This window comes from Sciurus vulgaris (genome assembly GCF_902686455.1).
Source record: "Sciurus vulgaris genome assembly, chromosome: 1".
In the NCBI taxonomy this organism is placed as follows: domain Eukaryota; kingdom Metazoa; phylum Chordata; class Mammalia; order Rodentia; family Sciuridae; genus Sciurus; species Sciurus vulgaris.
In genome coordinates this window covers 56531060-56555254 of record NC_136461.1, presented here as the reverse complement: position 1 = coordinate 56555254, position 24195 = coordinate 56531060, and the positions used below count along the sequence as shown (strand labels likewise).

The window sequence follows — 24195 nt, the reverse complement described above, 5'->3', positions numbered from 1 at the left end:
CTTGGCATCAAAATTATTTAGTAAAATAATCTAGAGCCTCAGGTGGGTTCATGTGAAATTTTAGAAGTTGATGATACATTTCTAAAATTTAATTACACAACCAAAATTTGGAAAAGATGCTTAAGTATGTTTAGTGAAATTTTTTTATAACTAGAATTGTATTTTTAAAAACATCACTGATAACTTGAAATAACTCAAGTACTTTTGCTACTTCATTTTTTACCAGTTCACTATAAATGTATTGACTATTTTAGAATTCTCCATACTCATTTGAAATGTATTGATAGCTCAGTTTTCACAATTATCAGCTTAAAATATATAAATAAAATGATTTTTAAACTCAAGTAGTGAGCATTTATCTCAAACCAGAAACTAGGAAATAATTCTACATTAATAATTTTATAGATGAATTACTTCTCAGCTAATATTAACCCAAAATGACAGATTTCCCATGTTGGTGAGGCTTTTACTAAATATTTCTATATGTAAATGAAATATGAATATATCTAATTTTTTCCTCCCTCATCTGTTTTAAGGCTCCAAAATACATACTATCTTTGCTTTGGATTGGATATAATTTGATTATTCATGTGTCAGAAGCTTGGTTCCTTGTGTAGGGTACTGAGAGGTGGTAGAACCTTTAAGAGGAAGGGTCTAGTAGGAAGGGATGAGGGCTTTGGGGCATCACCCTTAGAGGAGATGAATGTCATTCTTATGAAACCCTGTTATGCCCCATGGGAACAAGTTGTTAAAAGAGCGAGCCTGACCCCTGATTCCCTCTGGCTTCCTGTCTCACCATGTATCTTTTCTATGCATACTCATTTCCCTTTCGGTTTTTCTACCATGTTGTGATGTAGCCAACAATTTCCTCACCAGGGGCCCCATCTTAGATGTTCATTCTTCTAAACTGTGAAGTAAATGACTCTCTTTAAAAAAATAAAATAAAGTGTCAAGCTGTGAGTATTTTTTTATAATAACAGAAAATGGACTAAGACAACCTTCATCTAGAAAAAAGATCATATCAATGTTTCTTATCTAGAAATCACTCTTAATTTTCTTATAACATGAGGGCCTGTACTTAATAGGAACATACTAAAAAATTAACAAAATATACAACTATTGGTGCCTTCAATAAATGTGTGAAATAATTGAAACCATAGAGCTGCCAAGAAAATCAGATTTTAAAAAGTGCTTTTTGTGAGCAGTAGCAGTATTTGGTGGCTGCTGATGTTAATATGAGGTAACACGTTGGATTTGTGGGAATCTTTTTTTTTTCCTTAAATTTATTCTCTGTACATTTGTTTTTGTTTATTGAGCAGGATATTGGTCAAAAAATGATATTGTCTTTTTTCATTGATAGATATGTATATGAATACAGATATTTTAATTACATTAATACTTAAGACAGTTCTACATTTTCCTCTGATCCTTGTGTTAAGAATGCATGGAATTGTGTGTTCTGTTCACTTTTATATTTTACCATTACTTGAATTCCTTTCTGACAGCAAGAAATGAGACTTGAGAAAAGAGTCTCAGAGTGTGATAAACAAGATCTTATTATATGTGAATGGCTTCCTGTTTATCAAAGATTCGGTTGTAATAATATTACCTCTCATGCAGGAAGTCACGACCAGTCCTCTTTAATTAAAAAAGCAAACTTTTACAGGCAGTCTATGAAATGAGTTTAGATTTTAAACAATGAAAGGAGATTTCATATTTGGGCTGTGAATTAAAGCTGGGACTTCCCATACATGCTGGTTAGAGTTTTTACTTGCCTTTGAAGGGTCATTGAGCAGATAAAATAATCTGATTACATATTTTAAATATTGGAGCTAAATGTTTATTATTTTTAAATCATTCAACTTAAAGGTGATCCTGGCTTTAGCTAGGATCTGAGATCTTAACAAAAACTTAGATATATAGAAAAGCATTCACTTACATAATAAAAACTGGTCATTGTTTCATCAGTTCCAGAATTTACTCAGACTGGTGTCTTTGGGAGGAAAACAATGGCAATATAGGGTAACTTAGAGTAATGAATTTATAGTAATGATATATAGTAATAAAAATGGTTAGGTAATGTATGTATTACATAGCTAATTTGCGTATTATATATAGGTGATATGTGTATTACATTTAAGAGTACATATCATGCAAAAAAGTAATACGCATTTGAAAAAAAGTGTTGTAGAGGGTTGGGACTTTCAGCCCTATCCTCCAGCCTCTGGGAGAGCAGAGGGGCTGAAAGGTGACCTGATCTCCAGTAGCCAACAATGTAACTAATCACTGCTACATAATGAAGGCTTCATCAAAACCCAAAAGGACTCACTTCTCTCCACATAGCCAAACATGCAAAGGTTCCTTGAGAGGGCGCACCTGGGCAGAGCATAGCGGTTCAGGGCACACCCCCCATAGCCCTTGCCCTGTGCATCTCTTCTTCCTGCCCATGGAAGAGAAGTGATGGGGTCATTGGGGGCCTCACCCTTGGAAGAGGTTCCTGTAGTTTTATGAAACCCTTTTTAGATCCCATGGGAACAAATTTTAAGAGTGAGTCTGGCCTCTGTAATACCCTTTACAATAAACTGGTAAGTGTTAAGTAAGGTGTTTTCCTGAGTCCTGTGAGGTACTCTAGCAAGTTAGTCCAACCTGAGGAGAGGGTCTTGGGAACCTGGATTTTTGGCAGGAGGTCAGAGTGTAGGCCACAACCTGTGCTTGCTCCTGTATGTGAAGTGGTATCTAAAGCGTGGTGGTCTCTATGGGACTGAGCCCTTCAACCCTTGGGATCTCCACATAGATAGAAGTAGAAGAATGGAGTCACTAGGAGAAAGCTTCTACATAGAGGGATCTGTTTTGAACAGCAAATTTGGGATTTTTCAAAGGTCTAAAAATCCCTCAGGCTGGTAATATGATGAAAGCTAGGCACATTCTCTTCTTACATAATGAAGTCATTCTGTTTTGCCTTGAGCCCTGGGCTGGATACTACAATCATTGTGAATGACTAAATGAGGTGATAGAATTATTTCTGTAAGTGGCAAGTGATTTTTCTTTCTCCAAACTGGAAGCATTTCTAATGAAAAAAGTAATTAGAATGATATTGAAATTAACCAAGACATTTTCAAATTAGATGATCAAGCGCCCTGTGATTGTGCATCTGTATGGAATGTTAGGTAGATACCATCAGACAGAAAAAAGAAGCAATCTATTGATTACTAAAAATAAACTCACATTATCTAAGATGAGGGATGAATTTTTAGAAAGAGGGAAGTCAGGGAATCTTTTTTGTGAACTAATTTTTGGCCCTCAGCAAGAGTCAAGGTTCTTAATTCTGTGTTTTCTGATACTTCTGAAAGAACTTTATGGAATGCCATACCATGATGAAGAAGGCCATCCATAGTGTGTCACTCAACTGGATTTCCATGTTTCAGTAACTATTGAAGAGCAATTCTAAGTTTACTCTATCAGCCTTTACTTCCCCTCCCTCTAAAAGAGGGATTGATTCATGAGCCTGTTACAGTCTCTAATTATAAAAAATATTTCTAATTGGACCATTTTCATTGCAGATCAACATCACAAGATCTTTAAAGTTATATTTAAATTTCTTCATCTACCACAATCAGAGTCAGCAGTCAGAAATTTAAAAAAAAAATTACTTCTTCCTCTGCTTTCTTCTGCCCTTTCCTCCCCAAAAAGATAAGCTGTAAAAGCTCAAAATATACCAGAAGGATCTCGGAGACTTAAATGGAATAGGATATTTTTCAGGATTGGGTAAAAGGGAGGGTGGTTGCCAGGGTTGAAGATGGGCTTCACGACCACTCCCTCGATTCCTATAAAATTGTGAGCCCCCTCAAGCCAAGGTTAGCACCTTCGAATTTCCTGGTTTGTGTCAGTCTGATTGACTTGGGAAGGAAAGAAACTAACATCATGGGAAAAGACTGTATTTTGATGTTTAACCTTGGATACAGAAGATTAGGGACATGATGTTTGTTCACTCTCACTCATGGATTATCTTTCCCTTGAGGGAATCTTCTGGCACATTTGTACAGTTCTTCCTTTGGAATTAACCATTGTGAACATGTTGATATTGGCAGGCTCTTGGGAACCTTTGGCTTTGTTTTCATTGGGTGTGATTATTGTAAGCACATTACTTAGACAAAGTCACTACAGAACTCCCTGTCTATTAGCATCACTACGGAGCTCTCTCTGGCTCAATGGTTTTATATTATCTATTTTCAAATGAAGAAATTCAATCCAGAAGCAGAAAAGGGCTCCTTCAAAATCTTTCTAGAATGTTTTTGTTATAGCCCGAGTATCCCTGATCTGAAATTTTAAAATCAGAAATGATGCAAAATCCAAAACTTTTCTGAGTGCCAAAATGAAACTGTAAGTGGAGAGTTTTACACCTACCTCCTGTGACAAATCCAGTTAAAACATAGGAGCACTAAAAATACTGTCTGAAATGACCTTAGGCTCTGATATAAGGTGTATGTAAAACACAAAATGAATTTATGTGTAGACTTGGGTCCCATCCCATATCTCACTATGAACATATAAAACATCCAAAAAAAAAAAAAAATCAAAACACTTTTGGTCCCAAGCATTTTGGATAAGGGATATCCAGTCTGTAATGTTTATAGTTTGGTATATCCAGTCCCTTACATTCCTTCCAGGTATCCATTGGCTTACCTGTCAATTTTACATTAGGAAGTAGATTGCATGAAGTTGGTCTCATCTTAACACTTATCCATACTGTTGAGTAGTTTGGAAATAATTACTAAACATCAACTATCCTATTGTAGGAGGCTTTGAACACTGGCAGGAATATTACAGGGCTCTTGGGCTAGTAATCTTTAGGCAGTTCAGTGGGTGAAGTTCAGAGCTACATGAGTCCCCTGAAGTTCTATATAAATTTTTGGTCATTTTTCTTAATATTCATTTTTGGAGTAAGAGTGTTTATGGCTTTTGTCAGGTTTGCAAATGTGTGCTTGGCCCAAGTTAAAGGACCTCTTAACTCAGGGTGTGATGACCTGCCCACTGTGGCACGGTTGGCTGGAGCCAGAGCAGGATCTCCTGGTTGTACATCAAGAGTGCATGTAGGGGGATGGCTCCTGGCAATACAGGTCAGCTAGTCATCTACCAAATAACAGACTCATATTCTTGGACAGTCTCATATTCTTGTACTGGTCTTTCTAAAATGGTATTTTTTCAGTTTTTTAAAACCTCCCCATCTGTACTGCAGAGAATGTAATGCAGTCTAGAATCTAGACCAGGTGGTAGGTTGGTCCTGTTTATAGTGCCACAGCTGCAGATCACCCACCTGTCTCATTTCCTGCTCTGAGTTTAGAATATAAAAGAGGAGATTCTCTTTGCATCCATAACAAGTATACTCTTGTTACTAAAATAGAAGCCTAGTGACATCATTGCTGTTCATGATGTGAATGGCAGAGCAGCCACCAGCAGCAGATTGTGTAATGGTACCCCCTAATATATAGAAGATGTATTTGCATTTCTACCTCAACTTCTAACTTTGGGTCTTCTTTTCTATATTTAAATTCCAGCCAGTCATATAACATAGCTGATGTGAGTTTCTTTTATGAGGAAATCGCACCTTTATTTTGGTTAACTTAAGAAAAAAGAGAATTAAAATTATTTTCTGAGTTATGCTTTTCAAAGCAAAAAGAAGTTAGATAGGAGTAGGAAAATCCTTTGTTAGGCAAGGCAGAATTCTACTAGCAAAAGTGGTAAGGACTCTACATTGGAAAAAAACATTTTCCCAGTATCTACCTGCTGTTTCTGCATTAATGCTAGATAGTTCTAATTCCTCTTTTTCTTTAGTTAATAGTAATGGTGTTGGTAAGAGAGGTCGTAATAATTCTTTAAAGCAGACATTCTAGGTTTTTTAAATTGTTCTGCTCCAGGTTGTTTTTTCAATTGTCCGACAAAACTCTTTCTGGCTTTGACCATTATTCATATCAGAACTTCAAAGGACGGTCCAGGCCTGACCTAAAAAGTGAGATTATGCCTTCATTAAAGGTAAGGTGTGGGGGAAGATTGCAAATGTTTAAATTTAGTCTCTTAAAAAAATACTGCTGTCACATAGACAAGAGTTCTAATAGTTGGAGGTGTTCAGTAATAAAAATGTGGTCTCTGCAAATTGTGAGCACTCCTTCACTAATGGTGGTCAAGCAGGAGGTGGCTGGTGGGGATCATTAGATGACCACAATGATAGCTTGCACTGGGTGGTGCTTTCCTTACAAAATACTTCTGTGCCAGAGATGTTCGCGGTTGTCTTTGTTGCCAGTTGTTGGCTTTGGCTTTAGCTCATGCCCTTTTCTTGGAGAACTTGCCGAACTCCGTTCCCTGAGTGTTCCATCACCCATACCGAGCCGGCAAGCTAGCTATGTGATCAGTCTCCAGCCATAGCTGATCGAATTAGGGATGGGTCCTTGACCCGAGGGGAATCAATCACATTCTTCTTATAAAAAATTTCAATTCAATAATTCATGATCCACTTTTATCAGCATTTAAACTGGACAGTCCTGAGGGCCATCAGGGCAGCCATCATTCCCCATATGCACAGAATGGCAGAAACAGTTGCTTGGCAGATGAGAAAACAAGATGCAAAGAGAAAAGTGGGGACAAAGGACTATGTGGCATAATTACAATAGACCACAGGAGATGACTTTCCTCCAACAGCTTTCTGAGTCTACGTGTACTCCCTCAAGCTCATCAGCACATTCTGCCCTTGATTTTCCTGAGGTACTCCAGTATTCTTTCAGCTTATTTCTCCTTTAGCTAGTATAGGTGAAATCCTGTTATTTGCAACCAAATAATCTCAGATTAAGAATTCGCTTTTATTTCTTCTTATCATCTTAATAATTATCTGTAGCAGAATGAAAAAAACCGAAGGTAGAAGAGGTTAAAGGATTATCTGAAGATGCCTAGCTGAGCGGTAGAGTGGTTATAAATGTATGAAATGTCAGAACTTGATCCTGCATGGATCTAGGGATAGTGCTATGGAATGGTTTCCTGTTCTTAGTGGGAAATTCGGCTAAATGACCCCTAAGGTCCCATCTGTTCCAACTCTCTGATGCTCAGAGTCCAGGACTTGCTCAGGATTCTTTGACTTTAAAAATGTCCTTAGTATCCTTTTGGTTTTATAAATAAGTGACTTTAGACACCTTCAAATGTGACCTCTTTAGAAGACACTGCTCAGCAGGATTAGATAGTTCTTTATTGGATGAGCCATAGACTTAGAGTTGGAATGAGTGACTTTTTTGTATTTTTATTTTGTGATGTGTTACCTTGTGTTCATTTCTAGTCCTTGGGTAGGCAGACAGGGTTGGTGTACTGGAAGTGTATTTTTAGTCTGACATTAAAAAAAATGTATCATAGACACCAACACAGGAAGCATTTTTTAGGTGAGTCAGTGTATAAATAATCTCAAAGAGTTTTCATGATGGGATGGTAGGTCTTTAATTTAACAGTCCCAGCATCTGTAGCCCCTTTGCCAACCTCATTCATTCATTCAATTGTTATTTATTGAACTTATATACGCTAGCATTTTGCTTAGGATTTAAGAAAGAAAGATAAACCCTTATCCCTTATAACATAGTTTCAAAAAAATGCCACTGCCCTTCTTTGTTCTCTCTGTCCTGTAAGACTGAATTTTTTGAATGCAGGGACAGCATGTTGTTTATCTTTAGGTTCCCGTACTTAGCATTGTCCCAGGTACAGTCAATACTCAAGATATTTTCAGAAAAATTAGCTAGGAGCCCACAGTCTAGTTCAGAAAGAAAGAAAGAAAAAAATTGCACCCATATGTTCGGTGCCTTAACATGCCCAAAGTATTCTGTGAACACAGAGCAGAAATGATGAACTCTCTGGAAAGGTAATTTTATTAGTTGAGTCTTGAAGGATAGAGTTTTAAAGGTAATATAGGAATCTGTGGTATCATGCGAAGGCAAACAGTCAAAAGGCAGGCTATTTTGTTCTGGGAAGTGAAGGAACTTGGAGCAACAATGACAGCAAGAGATTAAATATTTTCAAACCAGAGGGTTTGAGCCGAATTCTTGACCTGCTACTGACAGACAATGTGACCTTTGGCAAGTGAGTTTTTAAAACTTTAGTGAATTCCATTTCCTCATCTATAGAATAGAGATAATAGTAGTGCTACCTATATAGGGGGGTTGTAAGAATTAAATTAGAATAATACATGTAAAACTTCTACCTTGTAAATGCTTGGCACATAGTACATGTTCAGTCAAAAAGAGTAGTTATTATTCTTGGACTTGAATAGAAAAGAGAAATATGAGCTCTGGAGAGAGCAGAAACATGTACAAAGCCCAGAAACATGTGGCAGGGCCAAGTATTTAGAACAAAGCCCCAGGTGGATGCTGGTCACAGTCCTTCATCACTTCAAGACAGTGGTTATTAATTTCAGGTCAAGGACTTTAAACTTGGAAGAAAAGTGTGCATAGGCCTTAATTTATACATTTAGTTTATTTTAAGCGATTTCATCCTAAGACCTTTAGTTTATGCATAGAATTCAGTTTTAAATCCAAAAGTAGAAGCCCCACATTCATAGTTTAGGTATGCCCCATGAATACCAAATTATGTGTTGTGATCAACTAAGCAATTGAAGAACATCCTAAAATACTAGATCAGAGAAAGTCCCAGAATCCTTAGGAAAATGTGCCCACAGGGCATAATTTAATTATATTTGACTGTAAACATATTAACATGTAAGCTGTTTTGAAATAGAATAATAATTCAAGTGGGAGAAGAGGTATATTGGAGACACTCTAGAAGGAAAGAACAGGACATGCAAAAGCCATGGGAACATATTCTGGATGAAGATAAAAATTCAAGCAAAGGCATTCAGGTTGAAGGAAGAAATATTTATTATGCATGCATGCTCAACACTTGATGTTCAAGGTTAACTCTCCTATTCTCTGTGAGGTCATTAATGGAGAACAAGTTTTAAAACTCTGCAGACTGAAATGATAGGTGACTTGTCCAAGGTCACCTGATTTGCAGGTGAGAAAGTCGGGACTGGGACCCATATTTTTTCACCATGAAATGCTGCAAAATAATACATTGTCTGCAAAGTAAACTCATTTGTTAGACTATAGATGAGTGTCCATATGAGAGAGAAAAGCTGAAGTCCTGAGAGACAAAGGGTCCCATCAGTGAGTTGCCTTAATGACCAAACTAAGAAATTGGAAGTTTAATCCTTAAGAAAAGGAATTGAGAATCACATATCTAGTTTTGAAAGGAAATGGTGGAATTCAGGATTGGAGACTCATTGCTTGTCCTTTGAATTATACAGCAGCTGGAAATCACATTTCTCTTTTCTTGTCTGGACTTCTCACTTGGAGGTGTTCTGATGGGAAGGCATCTATGAACTATTTAATGGGAGAAGCGGTAAAGCTGGGTTAGGGCCATGTTCACCCTGGGCTGGCTTCCGGGCAGGTAAAATCCCACTCCCTGTTGCTTTTTAGCTACAGACACAGCCACTGCGCCACCACCAGCTGAGTGACTCGGAATCCAGGGGTTGCCAGTAATTGTGGGTTTAAGTCACAGAGGAAAAAGATAAGAGGAGAGCCAGGCTGGTTTTTCCACAATTAAATGTTGCCTCTCGGGCTTCTCTGTTGGCAGGAATCCAAGAGGTCAGGATCCACCAGCCATATTATTTTTCTCCCTGGCTGCCTGCTCTCATTTGTATCCCCTCCTCATTCATGGGAAGGAAGAAAAGGTGGGTTGGAAATAAAAAGCTTGTTCTAGCCTATTTTTTCCTCTGCGAAACTTGTCAGAAACAAAGCTTTTCCATGAGACAGACGGAATCTCTTCTAGTAGGTGACTCTTCCTGCATACACTTTCTATCTCCTCTTCTTTTTTCTCTTTGCAAACAGCACAAATGTTTTCTGGGGTTGGGGTGAGGGGAGCTGTTGAAATTCACTTTTCTTTTTTTATAGTCACGACAGTGTTTTTTCTCAAGTACTAACAGGTACCTGGTGCTTCAGGACTTTTGCATTTGTTAACTGTTAACTTCATGTTCTTGTCCCTCATCACTCCAAGGCCATTGTAAGTGTCTTGAGGGCAGGAATGGTTTATAGTTCTTTATTTTGGCCCCAGTGCCTTAGAAGTAGAAGGCAGTTAAACAGCTGCTGGTGTTTTGATTTCTACTTTTGTAAGATCTTAGAATAAAAAGGAACCTTCATAATCATATAACCCAACTTCAACACACAGTGAAAGAATACAGTATATAAAGTGACTTTTGTTGTATAGTGAATAACTGCCTTCCTAGAGGGAGGAACAATTCTCCTAACACAGGACTCACTGACATAAGCAGAAAGAGTTTCAGCTGTGAATCCACCAAATCCACTAGTCTCTTTCATACTTTGCCTCCCTCCTACACTAGTAGTGTGACCACAAGCCTCAGTTTCCTTGTTTTGAGGTTGCCGATGATTATTTATACCTGCCAGGCATTTGTGCAGGTGAAAATGTCTCCACTGAGTAGGCACTCAAAAATGCAAGCTTTTAAGAATTGTTTATTTTAAAAATTCCAAAAACAATAAGTAAACAAATAAAATTCCATGCTGTCTTTAGAAAACACATTTCTGAGGTCAATTCAGTATCGAAAAGCAATGTCTGTGGGCCCTTGGTGAGAACTTAGAAGGGGAGAGATCCTTTTTCTCTTTTGAATGCTTTATACTTTTTATTGGTACACTATAATTAAACATAATAGTGGAATTTGTTGTTACATCCTCATACCAGCACATAATATGACAATATAATTTGGTCATTTTTGTCCTCTAATATCTCCCATCCTTCCTCCCCTTAGTCCCCTTTCTCTACAGCCATCCTTCTGTTTTCAGGAGATATCCCCCCTTTCCTTTTTCCTCTATAGCTTCCACAGATGAGAGAAAGCATGTGATCCTTGATTTTTCTGCTTTATTTATGCTTATTTCACTTAACCATGCATTCAAGTTCCATCTATTTTCCTACAAATTATATAATTTCATTCCTTTTTATGGCTGAGCAAAACTCCAATGTGTACACATACCACAACCATTCATCAGTTGATGGACACCTAGGCTAGTTTCATAGCTTGGCTGTTACGAATTATGCTGCTGTAAACACAGGTATCCATGTATTGGATAGCATGATGACTTTAGTTCCTTAGGACAAATGCTGAGCAGTGTAGCTGGGTCACATGGTGGTTTCATTCCTAGTCTACTGAGGAATCTCCATACTGATTTTCATAGTGATCATGCTGTGACCCCACCAACAGTGTAAAAGTGTTCATTTCCCCCCACATTCTCTCCAGCATTTATTATTTGTATTCTTAATTGCCATTCTACCTGGAGTAAGATGAAATTTCAATGTTGTTTTGATTTGCATTTCCCTGATTGCTAGAGATGTTGAACATTTTTTTCATATATTTATAAACCATTTGTATTTCTTCTTTTGGGAGTATCTGTTTAGCTTATTTGCCCATTTCTTGATTGGGTTCCTTTTTTGTTTTTGTTTTTGTTTTTGAGTTCTTTATATATTCTGGATGTTAATCCTCTGTCAGAAAAGTTGCTGGCAAATATTTCCTCCCGTTCTGTAGGTTCTCTCTTCATGCTCTTATTTCCTTTGCTATGCAGGAGCTTTTTAATTCAATGCCATCCCATTGATTAATTCTTTAGATTATTTTCTGAACTTTCAGAGTCCCCAATAGTGCTCTTGAAAGCAGATTTAACTGGACTAGAAATAGAAATTGGCTCCACCCACAGGAAACACCTTTTCCTGTCTCCTGTCACCCCTCAACATAAGGTGGTGTGGGTTGATTTATTCAACTATGAGTAATGGAGCACCTACCTCCTGTACTCAATGTAGAGTCAGAGGCTGGGAATGTGGAATAGCAAAGGAGATGACAAGCCACCAGGCCCCACTTGCTAAGGAATTGACATGGACATAAATGACATAAATGGCATGAGAGGGAAGCTCCAGGCTAACTAAAGAAGGTGTGCAGGGGAGGATGCTGCCCCAGATGGTGTTGAGGGGCAAGAGTGTGGAGAGATTGCCTAGAGAGGCCGGCCAAGGTGAAGAGTTGCTAACATTAGCGGAAGTGCAGAGAAAGAATTTCAGGGGAAATACAGGGAGGTGACTGGGGGCGAAGAATGGAAGGGAAGTCCTGCTTAGTACTTCTGTTGATGTGAGTATGTTTTACTGAGGAAGAGGCAGTAAAGATCTTCTGGGACTCAATGGTCATGCTTGTCCATAATGCCCCTTTCCCTCACATCCGTGTGCCTTCCTCGCCCTCCTCAGAATGTTATGAATCTGTCCATCTTCTAGAAGCCCGAGTAGCAGCAGAATAGTATCCCATTGCCACCAGAGCTCAGCGTTAGGAAATGCCCCAGCTGATTGATCAAGGGGAGGACCTTCTCTGCCCACAGAACCCCAAATCCTGAGTGCAGTAATTCTCCACATAAGCCATATGAGACAAATGCTCTGTGTGAATAACACTGGCCTGACTCCAGCAATAACACAGCTGTTGAAACAGCTTAGTCACCAGGAGATGGAGGTAGTGTGGTGAGGGACTGCTGGGGTACACTGAACTGACATTTAGCTGGCTGGCTGCTGACCTGAGAGCCAGCACAGATCTGTGGGAGAGCTGTGGAGAGAATCTGCTTCCTGTCCACAACACTCCCATGTTTCTTTTGAAGCCTAACCATAATCCCCTCCCTGGGTAAGGCAGACTCTGAGGAGGAAAACTGAAAAGGTTTTAGGATTGAAGGGAAGGAAAGAACTGGTTCACTCTTTTTAGACACCTGGTCTCTCCCCCTTAATGGTTCATGTTTATTTTCTGAATCACTTTTTTCTCTTTTCTAATGCTGCAGGCGAGGCAGAATATGATTTAGATACGGTGAAGGGGGAGGAAAAAAAAAAACAGCTTACATTTATCTTATCTAGAAAAACAGTATGACTCTTAGCTCCAGGTGTCCGGGAGATGCCTGAAAAAGTTAGGAGGGAAAGTCCTGGCCCTTCTGCCTGGTCTTGCCTGGATTCCAGTAGCAACTCCATCTGCCAGAGTTCCTGCCTGAAGGACTCTGGGCAAATCTGGGCAGAGTACTTAACTGGTCTCATCAGAATTTTGGGAGGACTCATAAACTGCCAGAGAGTGACCCCCATTCCTCCTCCACCCTTTGAAGGGCTGACCTTTGTGTTTTCTCTTTACCCTGTGCTCCTTCTGCACTGTTTGTTTTGGAAGTTGTTAAGTTAAATTAGCCATCCCTTTCCTTTCCCGGTTGCTGTATGAGAAGGCAGCTGTCAGTCTGTGAACTCTGCCATCGTCTATTTTTAGATTCAGTGTGAACTGAAGCTCTCTTCTCTAATTGCATTCAGAGAGAGGGGAGGGGGGCAGGTAGATCTTCACAACCATCAAATCAGCTATTCCAAATGCTCTGTGTACTGAAGGTGTCCTGGGGAGAAAGAAAAGACACCCACTGTGTGTTTTCTTCCCTTGGCTCTCAGATTGGTTTTCACTCCACGTTTATGTTGATTATGGTCAAATAAGAAAGAGCTGTGGTCACATTTGCTTTCTGTGCTTTAACACTTGTCAGTTTGGATGGTTCTGATTTCGGTGGCTTTGTTGGAAAAAGACAGGTTCATTGTGGAGTTCAAATTCCTTGGAAAATAAGTTTCTTAGAAAATATCTTGTGGTATGTTCTATGACATGAAATCATGTTAAGTGCACTGAGAACTATGGTGTGCAGGAGGCTTCAGTTTTCTCCCCGTGGCTCTCTAGCCACCCTCCACTGCCCTCAAATGCCAGTCTGCTTTTCACAAAGCTGCCAGAATCTTGCTTAGACATTCAAAACAGAATGCCACAGCAGGCAGTACAAGCTCTGTCCCTCTGTCCTCAGGCTGTTCCTGCTCTTCACCCTTCCCCTTCTCTCCAGTCCCTCTGGCACTCCCCCACCATATTGAATAGTTGCTTTCCCTGACTGCTCCCTGCTGTTTTGTGCTCACCCCACTTTTTATGCATGCAGCTTCTCCCAGCCGTAATTTCTTCTCCTATCTTGCTTGGCTGCCTAGTGAACTCTAATCCTGTGGTTCACAGGGAAACATCACCTTTTCTGGATGAAGTGGTGCAGAAGGTCATGCCTTCTGTGTTGCCTTCTGGAGTCCTTACCCAGTACTCTTGATCGTGTGGTGCCACCTGTATGCTTTCTACTTTCTATGTACTACAAATGCAGTATTAACCGCATACTTATTTATGAATATGCCTGCCCTTCCCACTTTACTGTAAACAGTTTGAGGACAATGACACCTTCCTCATGTGTCTTTTTATCCCCACTAATGTGTATGGGAACCAGGAAGTACTTAAAAATATTTGGTAGAGGAAGAATGAATTGGGTTCATTAGTCCATCCAGCATTAGAGGTTTTAGCTTATTCCGTGGAATCTCTTGCCAGAAGTCCCTTCTAGTCTCTTATCCCTATAGACTGAGGGACATGATATAGACATTAAAGTTCTAGCCTATTTTTGTTTAAGCCTCAAACCCTAAAGTAGGCCAGAGAATTCATTGGTTTCTAGCCCCTACAATTGCATCCTGCCTCCTCTCTTCACCTCTTAGACCTTTTAGGGAGAACACCAGTATGTTCCCACATTCAGAAGGAAAAAGGAAGAAGGAGATAGCACCTCCCTCAGAATCACTTTCCCGAAATTTCCCCCTCCATCCGACAACCCAGTACATTGTTCTTTTTTGGAACCATTGGGACCTCTGGGCCAAATTTGAAGAAAATTCTTTTGCTGGGGTAGGGGTGTGTGTGTGTGTGTGTGTGTGTGTGTGTGTGTGTGTAATTATGTGGGAGTAGGAGTACGGAAGCAAGCATAAATGTCACTACAATAGAGCAAATCACCTGGTTGGTATAGAGATGATAGAGTGACAGGAAATTTGGAGTCATAAGAATATTTGAAAAAAAAAGGATGTTGTTCATTAATTTGGTAAGTACTTAATGACTCTCTCTTGTGAAGACATGGGAGATGATCAGCATCCTCCAGTCTTCGGGAGGTACGTAGGAGAGAGAGGCAGATAAATAGTGAGGTAGGTACGCTGCAGAAGGATAAGTGGTACAATTCTGGGCCATTAGCACTGCAGGAGCAAGAGGAGGGGTGCTGTATTGAGTTTTGATGGGTGCAAGAAGGCAGGAATGAATCTGCATAGAATTCCAAAAGATGAGCAGGAGTTATACTTGTGGGGATACCAAGCACTATCTGCAGTCCCAAAGAAGACCTTTTGTAATTCATACTTTCCAAAGGGGGCTATCTTTTAAAACTTTGGTGTGCTAGTGAAGACGCTGAATGCAAGAATTGCGGTAACCTGAAGTGGAAACTTGATATAGCAGCCAGCATTTACTGAGTGCTTACTGTATGCCAGGCCTCTGCTGATTATTTTTCACAACCTTCAGTGCTGGACTTTACCATTACTCCATTTTTAGATGGAAAACTTCAGTGACTTGCACAGTGTTACAAAACACCAAGGTGGGCTGCACCGTGAGGCTGGCTGACTATCTCCAGAGGTGAGCTCTTGCTATCTTCCAAGGCTGGAGGGTATGAGAGCTGTATTTGAGGTGGACAACCTGGTGAAAGGAGAGAAAATCTCTTAGGATATGATGTAACTAAGGTGCCAAACAGGAGCCATATCTTAGCCTATTATGCCATTAAGTGAATCTTCTTAGATCAAGGACAATACAAAGGTGTTGAAATATAAAGTATTCTGGAAATCAGCTTTCTCATGGCATTGTGAAAATTAGGAATGGGAAAGCATTTTGGTCCTGAAGGCTAGAGATGATGGTGGCCTAAACATTAGGAATGTTAGTGAAGAGAAAGGAGATCAATCTAAAAGCCACCTAGCAGAGAGAATGACCGAAATGGGACATATGGCTTTATGAATCATGGGAAAGGAGACATCAGTGGAGAGTGAACATATGGATTTAAAACTCAGGAGGGAAATCTGGATTGGAAAGAGAGATTTGAATCCCAGGAGGGGATGAAATCCCTCTGAGTATGTAAAATCAGAAGAGAAAAGATCTAACCTACAACCTCATAAACACCAACAGGTGTAGTTTTTTTCACATTCATTTGGTTACAGAGCAAGCAATGTCCCAGTTACTTTTCCAGTTGTGCAGCTTTGACACAGTAGTAGTCTTGGTTACAACAGGGATGAGTCGATGTTTTCTAGCTGAGAAGTGCAGTCACTTTGCAAAGGACCTGATGTAAACAATATTTTCCTTTGTCCTACTCATGTTTCATTGACAGATAACTGACTTCAACTAGGAGATAATGCAACAGAACACAGCAAGGGAACATTTTAATGATGCTTAGAAACATGTCTTTGTATACGTGGAAAGTACTTTTCCACAATGCAAATGCTTGACATGATGGAGATGAGAGAGGTAATGTGAACTAAACTGTTAGGCTGGTTTACGAAATAATTGCACTCATTCATTGGTTTAACTGCTCACACCCAGGCCTGTAGGGCATCTTAAGAACACAACCAGGGCCAAATTTATAATTAGCTGAGGCCATTTTGGCCAGACCTAACCTTGGATAGAGGACAGGGTTGGTTTTGTTATTTCCTTAATTGAAAGCGTCAAGAAAATACAAGCCAGGTCAGAGAGTTTTTGATTGGGGAAGGAATGCTGCATAAATAACCCCAGATTATATGTCTGCTGGAGGATGGGAGGAGGCTGGTCTATGAGGCCTCCTTCTGAGGTTACCCAAACAAACTGTGTGACTGGCAGCTCCCCTATGTAACATAGGAATGTGCATGAGCCTTTTGAAACCTCTTTAATTTTTTTCCCAGGGCCAGGGACCAGGAAAGTCCAGATTTCTCTAGGAACCTGGAAGCTTCTCACAACTATCTAATAATTCTTTATCTCCCCGAATATAAACTTGCCCTCCTCTTTTCCCCCTTTATTTTCACTTAATTGCTCAACAATATAAGCATCCTGGGACTGGCCAGAAAGAGCACTTGTGTTTTTAAGAACTTGCTATGTGCCAGGTGGTCAACAGCCTTATGCAGTCAGGTCCTCTATTTGCATCTTGCAAAGATGGAAACCAACACATATCCAGAGTAGCTCAGATCTAAACATAGAATTAAAAACTCTAAACGTTTGCTCTTTGTACTATCCTGGCTGCTGGTACCTACTACAGACATGGAGAGGGCATGAAGCATAAGTGAGAAGCACTCTGGGGACCTTACAGGGAGGCCACCAGTCACCTTCCCTCAGCTCTCGCCCACTCCAGGGACCATATTTATATTAAGCAGTTGCCCTAGATTTCTCAGGGATGCCTAGTCTCTTTCCTAGCTATTTGTTCTCCCACCATTTTTTCTTATATGAAAGTCTTGCTCTTCTCTCTGACTTTCCATCTGCTCAGACGGGCAGGGAAGTGTAATTAGTAGAGATTCCCTAAGGACACTGGGTAGTTGATGATTCCCAGTACGGAAAAACATGGATCTTTCTGCCTGCAATGACACTCTGCCGGCTGCGCCTACAGAATCCTGGAGTGCAGGTTTCCTCAGGTCGGAGTGCCGCCCCCATAACAGGATGGAAATAGTAAGTGTAGTGAACCACAGTGCCTTTCCACACCTCCCTTCCCAGTATTCTGAACGAATTTTCCACCAAACAAAATATGTCTCCAAAACCATTTGAGAAAGGTGAAGCTTACTCCGTACATACGAAGTAGCGCTTAGATACCAAAGCTGCTGCTCTGGTATTGGAAAATCATGGACTTTCAAATCCCTAAGTGCCTTATGCTGACACCTTACACTTTATCCCATGGAACTGGTATAACCAGTGTCTTTATTTTATAGGGAAGGTTCTCCAGGTGCCAGATGTAGCCCTGGCCTTTCTGTGGTTCTCCCAGGGAATTCAAATTGGATTCATGGCCTTCATTATCTCTAGAGGCTGTGAGGGGGAAGTATTGCCCACGCAGTATCCCAGGAGTAGAGAAACTGGTGTTTTATTACGTGCAATGTAGTCATTAAAGGTGAACTTTATTTCTAAGTCTATTGGAGGCCGAAGAGAAAATGATTCAGGCAGCCGATTGCAAATCTTTACTGGGTTCCTCTATCCCTTATTTTCCTATTTCCGAGTTTTTTGCTCCAGGTTTAGATTCGGGCTTCATAGTGGGAACTTCCATGTTCCTGAAATCTGGTAACTATTTTGAGTGAAACGTAGGTATAACAGATTCACTTCCTGATAAAATGACAACCACAGTCAGGCATGGTGGCTCTTGCTTATAATCCCAGCCACTTGGGAGACTGAGTCAAGTTTCAGGCCAGCCTTGGGCCCTGTCTCAAATTAAAAATAAAAAGAGCTGGGGATGTAGCTTAGTGGTAGAGCACACCAGGATTCAATTCCCAGTACCAGAAAAAAGCAAACAAACAAACAAAACCCTAATCCTTGATGTTTTCTTATACTAGTTGAAGCAATTTTCATGCAGTAACTAATTTGATGATCACACAATCCTAGACAGTAAGTCTCGGTCTCCTATTCGAATGGAGAAGAAAGCTGAGCATCCAACCAGGGAATGATATCATACAGTCCAGTGAGGGAGACAGGAGGGTCACTGGAACAGGCTGTTCTTACTCTTTCTATTTTTGGTGTGCACCATGAAAGATGGCAGAAGCCTCTGAGACCATGGGATTCAGGTAAAACTGGAGTGGAGTGTTCCTAGCTGAGGGCTCTCTGAGTTCTGGCCTTTGCTCCTCACATGGAAATTAATAATGCCTGTACCCCAGATGACAGAGGGAATGGGTAGGTGGTGAGTGAGGATCAGGCAGAACATGCCAGAAATTCACTGGACAGTCATAGAAAGCGTTAGAGGGACCTTTACTTGATAGGTAAATAGAAAAAACAAAACAAAACAAAACAAAACATGGTAATGTGGTAGGCAGCCTGAAGAAATTTGATGTCTCCTCTTCAGAGTAACCCTGAGGTCACCTATGCAGAGATTTCTGTTTCATTTTATTTTTAGTGAATTAGTTATTGACACTAAAATGTTGGAAGATGTTTCATAAAAATCTGAATTTCTGGCCTCTCAAGAAATGAGAAGATCTGGTAAGACTGCCCCATACACCTCTTGGCGGCTCTTGACAGAAGCTAACTCATGGCAGCTACCTCTTCTGACAGGGCTCACTCACACCTGGAAGTCTGCCCATGACCTGGTGCCTAGTTAGGAGCAAAACAGCCGGAGCCCTGGCCTTCTGCTCCTCCACCTCATAGTTCTTTGGATCATGTCATCATTTTCTGGCCCTTTATGGAAAAGTGCTGTGTTAACACCACTAGAGGATTCTAGACTTGATTTTGAGTTTTCCTTGAGCCTCTCAGGAACCCTGCCTATCTCTGTCCTGTAGAAAGCTGACAAGGGTGTTGGGTGGAGTTAAGTGGCTCTCCTAGGACATGAGCTTCATTCAGCTTGTGCGTTTCTTTTCAGTGTTACTATTTTCTACCAGCAAAGGTACTGGAGGGCAGTCAGGTCCTGGAATGATCCAGATGGAAGTTGAAGTCCAACCTCTACCATTTACTAGCCATGTGTTCTTGGGCAATTTATATATAACCTCCTCCTCAAAGGGTGGGTGTGAGACTGAAGGAAGGAATACAGATGTGTTAGCACCTGACAACAGAAGCAGTGATCTTATTAAAGACTCTAAGTATTCTTATTTCATGACTGATGTGAGGGGCTTTTAGTTAGTAAGATACAAGTTAGTAAGATACAAGTTAGTAAGATACAAAAAAGATGACTCTTTAAAAATAAATTTATTATATATATTTAATGCATACAACCTGATATTATAGAGTGCATATAGATAGTAAAGCAGTTACTGTAGTGAAACAAGTTAACCATTATAGCTACTCTTGCTGCAAGAACATAAAACAAAAAGAAATGGGTGACTGAGAGGACAGACGGGTTGTTGTCTTGTGAGGAAGTTCTGAATGGGCCTCTCCGTATTGCTAGCAGCAATGTGACTTTATGCACTTAATACCTGAGAACCCCACTTATTAATTTAAAGGACATAACTGTGCCCACATCATAGAGTTATTAGGAAAATTGAATGAAGTATTCTAAATGAAATCCCAGAAGCCACTGGGGCTTAATATAAAGTAATTGTACATTAAAAGAGTGTTTAAAATGTTTTGTTTTTCCTTTGAGTATCCTCAACAAATTAGAATAACTGTTGGAGCTGGGACCAGGCCAGGAAGTAAGCCTCTGTGGCCTTCTTTCTCCCTGAGACCTAACCAGACCCCAGGAACATTTGTGGGGCCCAGGGGAAGAGTGTCAGGGAAGGCTGCCCACCATATGTCTAAATATTTAAAAGTGATAAATCAGGCCTTCATGATGAACTAGAAGGCCAGGTTTGAATTTGGGATTCTTAGAGTCCTGGGAATTCTATACCAAAATGTGACTGACCAGAAATGTGGGACTTTGGGGTCTTCTTCTTCTCCCCGTGGCTTCACCCACGAGAGGGGCTTGTCCTTGTGTGCAGACACCCCAGTCTCCCAGCTCAAGCCCTGTTTGCATCTTCCTAGGGATAGCAGCCTTTTGATCACTCCTGACCACACAACGGTGCACAGTGGTTGTTTTGTGCCTCTTGGAGGCCAGATCTGGGAAAGTGGCCACACAGGTCTTAGAAGTAGGGTCAGAGCTGTCTGGGAAGAGTATTCTGGGACTCCAAGTTCCTGGAACATGGGCTAGAAGTGGGCATGGGTAGACTCTAGTTGTGCACTTCCCCTTCACCTCAGGGCCTCTGATCCTGTGAGGAAGGGCAGAGATGAAGAGGACCAGACAGAGGCAGGACCCTTCAAAAGTGGGGGTCCCAGATTAAGGACCCATCCTGCCTGTGTCAAAGACCTGTACTGTTCTTATTAAACCCCACATCCCACGGAGTACAATATAGGGATTACTGCTGAAGCCGGTCTGTACTTGAGTCCAGTGGTTCCCCCAGTGTTCCTTCAACACCACCAAAATTTCCAGTTCCTAATCCTGGTGTTGGAAGCAAAGAATATGTTCCTTCCTAATATTTGACTCACAGAAGAGTGCTTCCACCAATTCTTCCTGTTGATCACTGAGGCTGCTAAGTGGGGAGCAGTTGTAACCAGCCTGGCCCCTAGCCAAGGGCATATCCAAATGCTGAGCATTGCTTTTACCATTTTGGGGGTCACAGTTTCTTATACAGACTCTTACTCTTGCCCAGGTTGTCACAGGTCTGCACTGCTGGCTGGCATCCTGAAACCCAGTCTCTTCTTGGCCTGTGCAGAGATGGGAAGATGCAGAAGAACCAAGGGCCCAGCTATTCTCTATGCAGGCCTTGCCTCAGCCACCTTGTTGTCACTTGCCTTCTGCAGTGCAAGCGCTTGCAAATTCTGAGTGACTTGGGGCTCTTTCATACATGTTGGTGCACTTTTCCAGAATGTTCCCTCTGTGGCAGTTTAGGATGTGGCTGTCAGGAAATCCTATGTCTTCTATTTCTCATCTATAAAATCATGAAAATGATTCAGCTTGCAGCCTCTCTAGAGCAGTTCATAGAAAAACCCTAATTTTCCAGATAGCAGTTATTTTTATCTGTTCCCCTTGTGACTTGTAAGTGTTCAAGTTCAGCAAACATTTATTAAATACCTAATGCTTGTCATGTAGCGTGCAGCACTTCCACCAACTTGACCTCCTTTAGTCCTTATTCAACCCTGGAGGTGGGTATTATTTTACAGATGAGCAAACTCAGGAATCTGGATATGCAGACTGACTTAAAGGCTGAATAGTCAGAGCCAAGAATTGATTGCAGTTTCTTAACCCCAGTGGTAGCTGGCTCTTCACTCATCTTAGAATGTGGTTTGTGCTTTGTTTTTGTTTGTTTTTTCTCTTCATTAAGTCCTCTCCATTCTTGAACTTGCTCAACAAGCTAACTAAAAAATAGATAAAATGGATAGATGAAATTCTTACTAATTTGCTTTCCCTAATGAAGAGCAGTGAGGTAAACCCATTCGTGGTCCTTATTGATACAGAAGTATTTGAACATTCATTTTTTAATTATGTGCTCATTATTATATTTCTGTCCATGAATAAGTCTTTAAATTTGGAAAAGCCCTTTGCTTTCTACATTAACTTTTTCCACAATATGAAGAAGGGGTTTTGAATTTTAGACAAGTAGCAGATCCTGTATTTGAGAACCTCTGAATATAGTGTATTTTTTTGGTGGGGGGGGGGGTACCAGGAATGAAACTCAGGGGCACTCTTCCATGGAGCCACATCCCAGCCCTATTTTGTATTTGATTTAGAGACAGGTTCTCACTGAGTTGCTTAGTGCCTCACTTTTGCTGAGGCTAGCTTTGAATTTGTAATCCTCCTGCTTCAGCCTCCCGAGCTGCTGGGATTACAGGCATGCGCCACCATGCCCGGCTTGGGTATGGTTTTAAGAAGGATCTTTCAGACTAGTGTGTGTCAGGGGAGAGCACTGAGGGGAAATAAGTCATGTCTTGGGTGGGTCTCAGTCTCTTTTCTGTTTCTGTAACAAATAAAGCAAGAAGTTTATTTAACTCACAGTTTTGGAGACCAAAAGCGCAAGGTTGGACAGCCCCATCTGTTCAGCCTCTGGTGAGAGACCTTACCTACATGACAAGATGGGGATGTCATCTTGTCATCCTGGGGTGGGAGAGCACACGAGAGAGAGAGAGAGATCACTTGGTGAGACAGGAAGCAAGGCTAGGCAGGGCCAGGCTCTCTTTTTTATAACAGCCCATTCTTAAGGGAACTAACACTTCTGCAAGACTTAACCCAGTCTATAAGACCAACATTAATCCATTTGTGAGGGTGAAGCCCCCAGTGACCTAATTACCTTCCTCTAGACCCCACCCCTTAAAGGTTCTACCACCATAGCACCATCACACCAGGGTTCCTTTGTGGACATACTCAAACCCCATCCAAACCAAAGCAGCGTGCTTGAAATCCTTGGTCATGTTTTTCAGAGAGGAGAGAAAACACAGGCAGATGAGGTGTGGTTTTCACATACCCAAGGCACTTTTGGTGGAAGAAGGAAGGACTTCACCTTCCATGTGGCTCTTATGAGTAGACCTAGTCCTTGTAGAACAAGTTACGGAAGGATGAGTTCTGACTGTGAGTCATAATCTGACTATTGGAGCTATCTCAGAAAGCCTGAGGCCCTTGTCTCTAGAAGCATTTAAGTGGAAGCTCTTGACTCTGGAAGAGTGGTTATGGGAGGGGACCCGACATGCCACTTAGAATTTAATCCTATGACTTTTAGGTCTTCAGTTTTGGAATTTGATAGGAACTAACATAGCTCTTTTCTCTTGTCAGTTTTCATGGCACAGCCTGTAAGAATTTTTTTTTTTTTTAAGAATTTTTAACTATTTTCAAACTATCCTTCTAAAAACCATTTCTGAATTGTGCATCCTTTCACTTGCAGAAGAAAATGCAGAAGTTTCCATGGATGTTTCCCTGGCATACCGTGATGACATGTTTGCTGAATGGACTGAAATGGCCCATGAGAGAGTGCCGCGTAAACTCAAATGCACCTTCACCTCCCCCAAGGTAAGACACCTTCATGTCGTAAGTTGATGGCATTTATATTTGGTCTCTGGGTATGTGAAATGATTTGCTTACACGTCACAGATGCGTCCCTTATTTTTTAACCAACTTGAGCCACAAGTTGTCTTAGTAGAGAGGGCAATGTAGATATTTCATGTCCCTACAAAGGAGGAAACAACAGAATGTCTGTTTGAAAGACTTTAGTTGTTTCCCTGAAATGCTTCCATAAAACAACTCTCGGTTCTTTGGTATATAGCTGAAAGGGTTTGAAGAATGTTGCTAAATTATTTCAGGGGTGAGATTCTGTTCATATTACACCAGTCCTGGTGTTTGTGGTGATTTTTGTGATCTGTGTACCACCATAGCCAATGGGCAGGTGTGAAGATCAACAGTCCCAGAGGACACCACAGGCAAACAAAGGACCCAAGGGGAGAAATTCAGTTTCATTTAATAACTCCTGGTCATCTCATCCATCTTTAGGAGTCTCCCTTCTCTAGCACTTCCAGGAAAACTAAATCACACATAGAGAGAGGTTACTGTCCTACATGGAGAACAGGGAGACCTTTTTTTGTGGACAAAAGTCTTAGATTCCTCATCA

At 40.7% G+C, this 24195-nt stretch overlaps 1 protein-coding gene across 1 annotated transcript in view; it reads left to right on the top strand.

Annotated features, from left to right (window-relative positions):
• Positions 1-24195, top strand: part of WLS (Wnt ligand secretion mediator) — a 111330-nt gene that overhangs the window by 40358 nt on the left and 46777 nt on the right. Inside the window, exon 3 of the mRNA XM_079133549.1 lies at positions 23476-23600. Within this exon, the coding sequence (XP_078989675.1) occupies positions 23476-23600 (125 nt within the window). The remainder of the gene's footprint in view (positions 1-23475; positions 23601-24195) is intronic.